The sequence below is a fragment of the Pantherophis guttatus genome, chromosome 7 (genome assembly GCF_059756535.1).
Source record: "Pantherophis guttatus breed Tessera chromosome 7, ASM5975653v1, whole genome shotgun sequence".
NCBI classification, from domain to species: domain Eukaryota; kingdom Metazoa; phylum Chordata; class Lepidosauria; order Squamata; family Colubridae; genus Pantherophis; species Pantherophis guttatus.
The window spans coordinates 9409222-9421368 of NC_142069.1; the positions used below are offsets into that span (position 1 = coordinate 9409222).

Genomic DNA, 12147 nt, shown 5'->3' on the forward strand with positions numbered 1-12147 from the left:
TTCTCCAATTCTGGTTTTCATCACATTAGATCAGGGCTATCAAACTCCCGGCCCATGAGCTGGATGCGTCACGTGCTGGCCACGCTCACACCCAGTTTAGCAAAGGGGAGAAAAATCCCAATATGTCATGTGACGCGAGTTTGACACCCCTGCATTAGAAAATGTACATAGCAATGCGCTGTAATTACATGTCTTCCAAACAAATTGCAGTCAAGCAAGACAAGTCAAATGGAAACATGAGCCTGCTAGATCATGATTTTCCGATGTCAAAGCAGTATTAAGAGGTGTGCTTCCAGCGTAGTGCTCTGAAATCCTTGTAATTAAGAAGAACAGTACTGCTAGTCAAAGACGGACTGAGTTCGTTTTGTTCTCTGTTGCTCCCTTGTGGCTATTTCAAACAACTTGGCATCAGTAGCACCTCCATAGCCCAAGAGCTTGTGTGAAAACATTGATATAATTAATTTTAAAAAAGCTCTCATTGTATAACAGCACAGGCGCCGTGGCACCAGAGAATCCTTAATTTCCTTTAACAGCTGCCATAGTCTTAACCCAAGTTGAATATTTTACTAGTGGTAACATTTCACATGATCCTACTACTTACTACCCCTTAATTCAAATCCCACATGAGATCTTGAAGAAGGCAGTAGAATTTTTAGAATTAAGGCAAGTTTGAGAGATCTTATTTGTATTTTGAGATGCTGTCCGAGACATTGAATGAGATGCCTACAATTGTCCTGGAAATCTGAGTAGCCAACAAAAGACCTTTAAGGGGGTAGGGGAGTCTATGGCTTTGATCATATTGCTCCAAATATCTGTTCTGACCTAGGCTCCCTTAAAAATCAGGAAGCAGAGTCTTGGTCCTGGCAAAACCTCTTTTATTTACACGACTGTGAATTACTTTCATTCACAGTCAGCAATGCCTGTCCAAACAGTCTTTCAGAGGAATATTTATCAACATACTTTATCTTGCTTGGCAGGCTGCCACGTAACTTGTTTCCAACCGCAGTACAAGGCAAAACTTGGCACAGAGTCTCTGAGTCATGGAAGGAACGAATTGTTTCCTGCAAAAGTCCACTCCTCATTCTCTCTTTTGTTTCCTATGGGAGGGGCCGATCACCTCCAAGGTATGGCTTTACTTCCAAGTCGTCCCTGCTTTCTGAGTTGATCTTGTCTTCTGGCAGCTCTGTGCATGCGTGCACTGGGAACGGGGTCCAGCAGTTCCTCTGCCTCACTGCTGTCTACCTCCCGCTCTGCCTCCGAAGCAGAGTTCTCATCCAAGCTTTCCCCAGCCCCCAGGACTGGCCCAAGGTCCTCCCCAACCTTCTCACTGTCCGACTCTACTGTCAGCTCTGCTGGCAGGCCACATCATCATCTTAAAATGGCTAAGATTGGAAAACACTTTAATAGGGCTTCACTATTACAGATTTTATGTTAGGTTTTAGACCTAAACTCAACACGAAGATTAGAGATGGAGCAAATTAGTCTCTCTGGCCAAAGGAAGATCATTTCTTATCTTCCCAGCCTGCTGATCAAGGTGTGCAAATTTTACAAAGCAGAAACTTCCTAAGGAACAGACCATGTTCCTTAGCCATGACAAGCTGCTTTTGAGTTTCAAGCCTACTAGCAATAACTGTCCCCCCTGGGAGAAAAAACATTAGCAATTGGTAGAGGATAAAAACAATTTCTCCTCCCCCAAAGCCTCACGTGAGCTAATATATAACCAAAACCATACCAATTGGCTCAGTTCCAGAAGAGGCAATTACGTAAGCTGAATTGCCTGATTTATCAGTGCCATGTTTATCTACAACTTCTCTCATCCTCCCCCATTTGGACCTAACTCAGTATCTCTCACAGTACCTGATCTTACGTGTTAAAAGACTAAATGCAAACTAAACACACATACTAAATACACATACACAAAACAATTCAGACAGAACCCGCAAGCGTTTGTCACAAGATGTCCGTGCAACACAATAGGGAGAGAAAGGAACAAGGTACAAGATCAACCACATGGTACACTCTGCCATATATCAAAAGCATTTCGAAAGCAGTAGCTCCAGACATCTGCAAGTGGGATTGCACACCGCCCAGAGGCTACCATAAGAGGATAAATCATGCATTGCAAAGATTGCCTTGGAGAGGGGAGATATTTTTAATGTAATCTACCAGATCCTCTGCATGGATTGCCGCTGTGACTAAGGACAGACAGGAAGGAAGCTGACAATCAGATTGCAAGAACGCAAGTGAGTGGTCAGACAAGGTGAACCCAACTCATTGGCAGCCTTACATTGCGACAAACAAGGGCATACATAACAGTTTTGCAGATTGTTGGATGAGCGGATATAAAAACAGCCAGGGAAGTGATTGAAATGGGCCTCTCACCAGTGAACAGGAGTGCTGATTTACCACCAGTTTACCAAGTACTTAGGAGGTGGGGGCTTGACAGCACAAGGAAACAACTTAATAGCCAGCCATCAACACCCCAGTCAACAACTAAAAACACACACACAACCAAGCACCATGTAAATATACAGAGAATAGCCCCAAAGCACACAGTCTGCTAGAGGGAAGTTCCCTGAGGATGGGCTCCAACACGAGTCCAAAGTTTGGAGAACTAAACTTTTTTATCCTAGTGACTGACCCAGATTGGGCCCTAAATACACATGCTATCACAATGGATATTAATAATACTACACATGCCAAGTGTCCCAATATTGGAGTTCATAAAGAGCTCCCTTGGTGAATATGAGGCTTCCTACCTCACTCAAGAAAGCTTCAGGATTTTTCAATTTTCAACACAGAAACACAAAAACATATATATCTCCATCACTTGGCTATGCTGGATAGGAGTTAGGAGTTTGCTATTTTCTCAGTGTTAGGTGTATTAGAATGTAAGAAAACACAATGACGTTGGGGCAAAATAAGAGACAATGTTCTCGACGATATTAAAATAATGTTAAGAAAAAGATGGTGCAAGAAAGCAGGAAATCAAAATTTTCCCCAAACACCATGTTATAAGGTAAGGTAAAAAAATATACCCTGTATTTCTTCCCTTCCCAAATTATGATATTAAACAGTTCTTGAAAAATTTGAGGCAGAATTCTAGGTCAGAAAGAAAACCAAACCTAACCCCACCAGAATGTCATTGTGTGATTTTTTTTCTCACAATCTATCAAAGCAGACATTTATATAAAGAGGCTTTATTTATGTACATAGGAATGTGACGTTCACCACTCTCCTTACAAAGAAATCTCTGAATTGGACAAATAATCTAGAAGTTTCTGCACTTTAATCCAATAAATTTTCATGTATTTACATTCAAGTTTACATTATGTACTTCAAGTTCCATATTGGAAGCCCCTGGAAGATTTCAGCTTGCCTCTTCTTAACACAAGAATATGTTTGGTGAGGGAGAAGGAACATCTGGAGAACATTTGATGGATAGTCTGTCCAACGGTCCACCAGTTGAAACTGAACCGAGGAAACCATTTTTAAGGGGCTTCTCTTTCTGTTAGGTGAGTGTTCCTCCTATCACCACCCAAAACATCTATGGCTGGATGCAAAATTCTCCTCTACCTTTCCAATTTATGGATGAAATCACTCTTGGCAATTTCTTAGATTTTTTCTTATCATTCATCTGGGCCAGGGTTATCTAAACATTCTTCTTTTATTTGCCACAATCCCTGTCTTGAGTACCAAAGTGGAGTGCTGTTTAGGGAAGGGCAGTGGCATCCGTGATTTCTCCATTTTGGTAGCGTTTACAACCCGAGAAGATCAGAAACCCCGATCTTTTCTTCTAACGCAGCTGGGATTTCAGTGCCTTGAGAAATATTGTTCCCGCATCCTGTTGTTCGAAAGACAGGCTATAGCAATCCTATGTGCATTGGCTAGTTCATCATAATCAATACTGCAATTTCATTTTTTTTTTTAAAATTACAATAGAAAAATAGTCCATAGTTCGCTAATATGAAAACAAAGAAACAAACATGCCACAAAAATCCAGTTTAGGATGCTTATTATTCTTGCTTATTCCAACAGGTAAGTTCTCTGTGCAGGGTGAACATCTGGCAATATTAATGCCATTTTCTTCTTTTATGGAAAACGTAGATTTAGCTTTCCCAGTTATTCCAGTTTCAGTATAAATATCCCTCCTCCTGCCTTATCAAAGTCTTCATCTCAGTGTGCTTCTAAGATATGCAGGGCAGTATCCTGAGGAACCTGAAGAACAATAGATGGTCCAGTTTGCTCTTCAGACAGATGTTCTTTCATCTGTCCAGAGAGCTCTGAGGTGGTTTCTTGGATCTTATGAAATGGGAAAAGATGTTTTAAGCTGGTTCAAAATGGAGCCATTCTTCATATACGGAGCGTAAGAAACAAAACTTGGCTACCGGAGCCTCTGGAAATATGGTCACATGAATAAAAACATCTCCATTCTTCATGTTGTTTCTTTTGTGGAACCAGTAGCAGAAAACTGGGCAGGCACCCCATCTAGTTCAGATTCACGAATAAAAATCACTGCATCTCCACTGACGTTTATTAGACACTGGGCCTGCAGCAACGAAGAAGGGACATTCAATTATATGCCTCATGGACTTCGAAACTGGCAGTTTCTGATAACTTACAGAGACTTATAAAATGTGGGGTGGTTTCGGCAGCTTCACAAGTTCTAGATATAGAACTGGGGGGAAAATATACATGATAGCAATAGCCCTATATGAGATTCGGCAGATAGTTAGAGCAGCTATCAGGATAAAGAGGTTTTGGAGTAGTGTTCGTGTACTTTTCTGTCTTTAAATTTTTAAAATAATTTTTACATAATTTATAAATTGCCACCACCATCTAAGGGGCTTTTTGGTAAGCGATGTCCAGAATTCATGGCCATCCTGGTTGCAGAGAGGAGGGATTGGTTATGCTTGCAAAGTCTCAAAGGGATAGATCAATGTTCCTCAACGTGGCAACTTTAAGATCGATGGACTTCAACTCCCAGCATTCCCCCGACAGCATAGCTGGCTGGGGAAATCTGGAAGTTGAGGTCCACACATCTTAAAGTTGCCATGGTTGAGAAACACTGAAGTAGACAGTGACCGCCATGTGGTCAACAGATATCCAGGTCTGCTTTAAGGACTTGAATTAGAGATGATGGAATTTATATCACATTTATCTCAAATTAGGCGTGGGTCTGTAGGTGGAAAGAAAATAATTATTTTGGAGTCTCCGTTTGGAGTCTCAAAGCTGCATACCTTTTAGAGATGCATGAATTATTTAAAATTTAAATAATTTAAAATTATGTAAAAGCCTGGTGGCTCAGCAGACTAAAAGCATTGTGATTAACACCAGCTGTCTGCAATTACTGTAAGTTCGAATCTCACCAGGCTCAAGGTTGACTCAGCCTTCCATCCTTTCTAAGGTAGGTAAAATGAGGACCCAGTTGTGGGGGCAATAAACTGACTTTGTATAAATATACAAAAGTATGAAGGCTATTGCTTAACGCATTGTAAGCCGCCCTGAGTCTCCGGAGAAGGGCGGCATATAAATCAAATTAAAAAAAAATGTTAACAAAACATTGTTCATATTTAACCCAGGTAAAATGCAAAGCCTGGTTCCTAATCTAAGCAGAACCTATCAGTTTTGGGGTAAATAACAGATCTGGCATGCCCAGGACGACATGCCAGCCTATTGAAGAAATGATTAATCCATAATTTAAAAGCTACATCCCAACAGCTTAGGCTATCTAATGCTTTGGATTTATTTCCAAAAATGTTTTTGGAGTATGAAGGAGCATGAGCCTAGCATTGATCAATACCTATTAAAGCAGCTGCATCTTGGATTGCAAGGACAGCAGACATGCAACCCTAGAAAAAGATACTGCTGTTTTAAGTGTAGCAAACAGGGCTACCGGTATGTCCATGCCGCTACACACTAGGAAGGACCGTCTGCAAATTATTTCTGAAGCACTGGATGTTGTTTTGTAAACTCAGGGGGCAAAGGCCTCTTCCTTTTGGTTCTGAAAATTCCAGAAACAAGTCATGAATGGTTGAATTTGGCCATCATCTTCTCCGCAAAACGTTGTGGGCTTTGGAGTCACCACAACGAACCTCCAGATGGACGCCAAGAGGGTTTGGTAAGGCTAGCATATTTACCTGGTTTTTGTTTGGGTTTTCCATAAACACACACTGCTTCATGATGTAGGAGACTACCGCATTTCCCCCAAGTGCCGCCACGTGAGCTCGGACCATCGCAAACACCTCAGCGACAAATGCGTGCAGGAAGCCACTCACACCACCTTCCTATAAAACATATACAAATAAATTGTTTGAATATAGAACAACAGAGTTGGAAGGAACCTTAAAGGTCTTCTAATCCAACCCTCTGCTCAAGCAGGAGACCTTATACAATTTCAGACAAATGGTTGACCCATCTCTTCTTAAAAACGATGGAGCAGCCACAACTTCTGAAGACAAGTCATTCCACCGATTAATTGTTGTCATTTTGAGGAAATTTCTCTTTAGTTCCAGGTTGGATCTCTTTTTAAGGATCTTCTACCAGTTACTTCTTGTCCAGCCTTCAGGTGCTTTGGAGAATAGGTCAAACCTCTGTGTGTGACAGCCTCTCAAATTTTGGAAGGCTGCTATCATGTCACTCCTAGTCCTGCTATTCGTTAGACTAGACATCCCCAGTTCCCTCAATTGTTCATTGTATGCTCTAGCCTCCAGCCCCTCTCCTCCCAATCACCTTTGTTGCTCTTATCTGCACTTTTTCTACTCTCAACTGAAGTGGAAAAAAAAAAGTGGTTTAAACATGTAGGCCTTCAAAGTTGTTCTAATTAATTGAGAGCTAAGTGTCCATTGTCTCAAAAGAAATAACCTTCTCAAATTGAACTCATAAAAAATGGTTGGGATATTAACATTTCAGTTTCCCCAGTGAGAAAATCCTGATTTATTATCAAGATAAACAGGTTACAATCACAATAAAGAGAGAGATCTAGCTCTTTTTAAAAAAAAGGGGGAAAAAGAGATTCATTTTGTAACTTTTGTGGGAAAGACTGCTATATGCTGTAGCTCTGCTACAGAATTTGAAAACCAAACCCAAGGGATGGACTAATCTCATAAACACTTGGAATGTGAAACATGCAGAACAATTTAGGGCCTTGATGGCGAACCTATGGCACGCGTGTCAGAAGTGGCATGTGTAGCCATATCAGTGGGCACGCCAGCTCAGCTCTGGTGTGCATGCGCGTGCCAGCCAGCTGGTTTTCGGGCCTTCTGGGCCCACCAGAAGTAGGGAAACAGGCTGTTTCCTGCCTCCGGAGGGCCTGGGGGGGTGGGTGGGGGAGGCCCGTTTTTCTTTCTCACCTGGCTCCAGATCCTCTCTATGCATCTGGGGAGGGCAAAAACAGCCTTCCCCACCCACTTGGAGGCCCTAAACGGCCTGTTTCACAACTTCTGGTTGGACAGGAAGTGATGTTTTTTGCTGTCCTCAGACTCCAGAGACTCCATCGCGTGCCAGGAGCGGGGTGGGGGGGGGAGAGGGAGTCACACGTGCATGCGCAGGGCGCATAGAATTATGGATGTGGGCACACGCTTGTGTGAACCACCCCCCCTGCTGGCACACGATGGCAAAAAGGTTAGCCATCACTGATTTAGGGTCAGCCTGAAGATGGAAAAGATTGCCCAGAGAACAATAAATTATAAACCATAAGACATATGAAAAGGTACTCAAGAGAGATGGAGTCCCACAATACCAAGCAGGCTACAGGCTCCCATACCACTGAAAATCATAACTGTAGGAGAATGGGTGGCAGAGCCTGAGGGTGGAGTCAAGAGAGTCATCAGCCTAGAGTCACTATGTAACTACAAATGGATGAAGTCCAACCCCTCTTGAATTCCACTGACCTTTATCTAGCACCAAAACAGTGGTAACTGTTAGTTGATTTCTAGGCATTAACATGGGTAATAATAAATCAATTTAATTGGAACTTCAGGTGTGATCCTGGTCTTTTGCGCTTGACAACAACTGATGTTAAATGGTGGTGCTCTCTGAGCTTGTTTTCTTGCAGGTGTTTCATTAATAATGAAGGGCAATGAAATGTCTGGAAGAAAACCACCAGGTTGAGAGAGCACCAAGGATACCTAAGATCTATAGATCTTAAATTAAATCTGCACTGATAATTCATGTTCTCTCCTAGTTGAGAGCCTTCAGATCTTCATGGCAACCAGCGTGAAGTACTTCTTTTCCATCCATGTTACTTTGCTAATGTAGAATTTAGATAATGTCTATAAGGATATCATGTCAAAAGGGGGACAAGAAATTGCAACTTGACTAGCATTCTATTTATATAGTTCTCTACAGGAGAACTAGCAGACAAGATCCACAGCAACCTCTTCTACTGGAAAGAGTGCGGCAGGGTAGTCCCATTGGGGTGAGAAGGCTCCTTAGATACTCTGGAGCAGGGGTGTCAAACTCGATTTGAGTGCCGCATCAGGGTTGTGTTTGACCTTGGGGGGCCGGGGTGGGCGTGGCCAGCTCGACGTCACTCGTGTCGGGGACGACTATGGTGGCCCGAGCGCTCTGCCAGTGAAAACGGGCTCCCGAGCTCTGTTTTGGCTGTGATGGCCTCCTGCAACCCTCTGCCAGCGAAAACGGAGCTTGGGAGTGCCGCCTGCGGCCCTTGCAAGCTCCATTTTCAGCTGCAATGGCCTCCTCCCGAGCTCTGTTTTTGCTGACAGAGGCACTGTGGGCTGGTTCTTCGCTGTTTACAGGGTGGCCCCACGGGCCAGATCTAAGCATCTCATGGACCGGATCCGGCCCCCATGCATTAAGTTTGACACTCCTGTTCTGGAGCCTTGCCACATTTCAGACCTAAGTCCATGGTATACTCCAAACCTGAACTCAATCCTGCCTGCAATTAATCATGGCAGAAATACACTTGTCAGCTCACCTCTCGTAGAGAAGTGGTTTCTCGTATGAAGAACATGTTGATGATTCCAAGGTATTTCGTTATTTTTGCCCCGGGGATGAAAGAAAGCGGTGTCATCTTCACAACTGGCACAGTGGAGTTCATTCCCATGGGTCCCAAACGGTTACGGCACTGTCCTTCGGTCAGTGGACTTGGCTTGTCAAGGGAGATGGCTACACAGAGCAAAGAGAGAGAGGGAGATAAGCTCAACTGGAACTCCGGGCAAACCGGCTAGAGGCAGCACCAACAGTGACCCTTCCACATGGGTGTGAGAGAGCTGGGTGACCACATTCAGCTGCCTGTGATGCTCAGCCAAAGAAAGCGAATTATCATGCAGCACATGCAAGTGAGAGGCCAGAAGCTTGATTGGGATTTATTTTGGTAGAAAAGGATCATTCCTGCAAAAGGAAATACGGAGGCCAGCAGCTGCACAGACAGATGATTGGTTACAAAGTGGATCTACAGAAAAGGGTGGGGTGGGGGTGAGAGGGTAGAGTGGAAGGATTCGAAAAGGGAGTCAAAATTTGATGAACATTTTCTGCAAGAAGGAATGACAAAAGTCTACAGGAAAGAGTGTGAAAGTTGACATGTTCCACTTTTTTTTTTTTTTTTTGGCTGTTTTTGCAAATTTGGTCTAAGCTCTTCCATCTAAATCGTCATCTTGAGCAAATAAAGCAAAACCTAGGGAAGGACTTAAATGAGAATTTTTTTAAAAAAACAACAAAACTCACCATGGATTAATTCGGTAATTACAGCCATGCAGGTCACATAGGGAATCCCTGCATGTTATGAGTAATTTCACTGCGGTATACATACATATTCTGCCATGCAGAGTATGTATATTTTTGAGGGTGGGGTGGTGGGTGGGGTTACAATTCACAAGCCTATTGGCCACCGGTACATATGTTGGCAATGATTCGGGGAGCCGCGCGCTCCAAAATTAACCGTTTTTGGACAGACCCCGTGCGTCTGCAGCTTTCACACTCGGGACACTGATTTTTGCAACGCCACTATTGAATACGAAGCTCTGCCCTTTGCCACTGAGAGATCAGAATCTAGGCTCCCAATGATCAAAATGGGGTAGAAACGGCTGCCTACTTGTCTTAATTGATCCACGCCTTATGGTTTGAGCTTTCAGTTTAATGAATTCTATCCAGCTGTTGCATCTGTCTGCAAAGGAACTGTAATCAACTGAAGTGGCTGGAAACACAGACAGAGAAACAAAAGGGGAAAAAAAGAAAAGAAAAGGAAAATATGGATGACGCCCCTTTGCCCATTGAAGCCTTCCTTCTGATGAACCCGTCATCTTGATTTGTATCCCGCCTTTATTATTTTTATCAATAACTCAAGGCGGCGAACGTATCCAACACATCTTTCTCCTCCTATTTTCCCCATTAACAACCACCCTGTGAGGCGAGTTGGGCAGAGAGAGAGAATGACTGCCCCAAAGTTACCCAGTCGGCTTTAATGCCCAAGGCAGGATTAGAACTCAGTGTATTGAGCAAGTTATTGGTTTTCCCAAGCCTTTCAATGAAATTTGAATGGAGCTAAGGTAGTGCATTATTTGTCTAAATTTGCGTATCTATATAAATTAGTCACGGGGTGCGATGGCTCAGTGGTTAAAGATGCTGACCTTATCAGCGAGAGAGCTGACAGCCCAGGTTCGAGACCCGAGTGCTGCGCAATGGGGTGAGCTCCTGTCCTCATCCCAGCTCCTGCCGGGATGCAGTTCGAAAGCATGCAAACACGAGTAGATTAATAGGTACCACTTCAGTGGGAAGGTAACAGCATTCCGTGTGCCTTTGGCATACAGTCATGCTGGCCACAGGGCCATGAAAAATGTCTTCGAACAATGCTGCCTCCCTCAGCCAAGAAATGGAGATGAGCAACGTGCCCGAGAGTCGAACCTGACTGGCCAGGGAAATCTTTACTTTTACGTACAATTTGGTCATGCTTATAGGGAATTGTGTATGTGTGTGCGTTTGTGTGTATCTCCTATAAGAATGACCAAATTCATTAAGAGCACTTGCCCATTATGAGCGTATTTCACAATTATTTGCAATAATTCAGAGCTTCGTATTTTCCCAGAAGCCTACAGTCAATTCTAAAGTGTTTCCAATTTGGTCAAAGATTTCTATAAATTGGTATCACTAAAGTCAGCACAGGGACTTCTGAAGCCATTTTTATTTCAATTGTCTGCCATAGGTTGATGCCAAGAGGGCCGGAGGAAAGTTTCTTTTCATATATGTACATTAAACATATTGAATAAGTGATTTAAATCAGGGGTCTCCAACCTTGGCAACTTTAAGATTTGTGGACTTAAGACAAAGATGTCTGAGGAATTCTGGGAGTTGAAGTCTACAAGTCTTAAAGTTGCCAAGGTTGGAGGCCTCTGATTTAAACTACCCTTATGAAAAATTATATAGGGGTGGGGGAATTGTTGAATTTCTGAATAAATGTTAAATACCTTGAATCAACTCAGACTAAGTAAATATGTTTAGTAAATATGTTGAGCTAGACTAATTTAGAATAAGTGATATGAAATATCCAAGAAAGTTAAATCAGATGTAATTTGGCAAATAGAAAAGACATTCAGATTAATCCTTATTACACACTGTGAAAATCTAAAGCAAGATATAAAGTAATTGGCACAAATTGGACCAATGGAGAAAGTCAGACACCGTTCTGACAATTCTTAGGATTCAGGTAAACATTCCTGATAACATTCATATTTAAGATTATTGAGCTTGGAATATTAATGGCACTTTCTCCCAGCAATGCCTAGTCAACTAAGGCAACAGTTCTAATGTATGAAGTGGAGGAATGAGCAAGATAAATAAATACTTCTTGCAAATCCATCATTCAAATTTATGAGTTTACTCAGCCAATTCATCAGATCAGAGCATTTTGTCAAATCCATTTAAAATTTTATATTTTACCTTGAAAGGCCTGGTTCATAAACTCCATGTGAGATTATTTTATGATACTGGAGCATCTCATTTTTTTCAGTATGTTTTATTTTCAAATAAAAACTATCTAGATAACTGTTCGTAGACAGTCATCAAAACTGCTAATGACGACTGCGTGATGGGAAGTCATATTGATATACTCACAGCTCTTTTACTATACCCATCCCTGTCCTTTGTTAAAAAAAAAAAAAATCCAGGGGAATTCAAAATTATATTAAGGGA

At 42.4% G+C, this 12147-nt stretch overlaps 1 protein-coding gene across 18 annotated transcripts in view; it reads right to left on the minus strand.

Annotated features, from left to right (window-relative positions):
- Positions 1 to 3184: 3184 nt before the first annotated feature.
- The window catches only part of C2CD5 (C2 calcium dependent domain containing 5), an 88358-nt gene continuing 79395 nt past the window's right edge, over positions 3185 to 12147 (minus strand). For 10 of the 18 annotated variants that reach the window (XM_060688336.2, XM_060688311.2, XM_087873004.1 and 7 more), the window contains 3 exons: positions 8939 to 9129; positions 6141 to 6287; positions 3185 to 4549 (listed from right to left, as the gene is read on the minus strand). In XM_060688336.2, the coding sequence (XP_060544319.1) occupies positions 4436 to 4549; positions 6141 to 6287; positions 8939 to 9129 (452 nt within the window). In that variant the 3' untranslated portion in view covers positions 3185 to 4435. Of the gene's footprint in view, positions 4550 to 6140; positions 6288 to 8938; positions 9130 to 10054; positions 10157 to 12147 lie in introns of all 18 variants that reach the window. The other 8 variants (XM_060688262.2, XM_060688223.2, XM_060688147.2 and 5 more) reach the window with 1 other exon arrangement.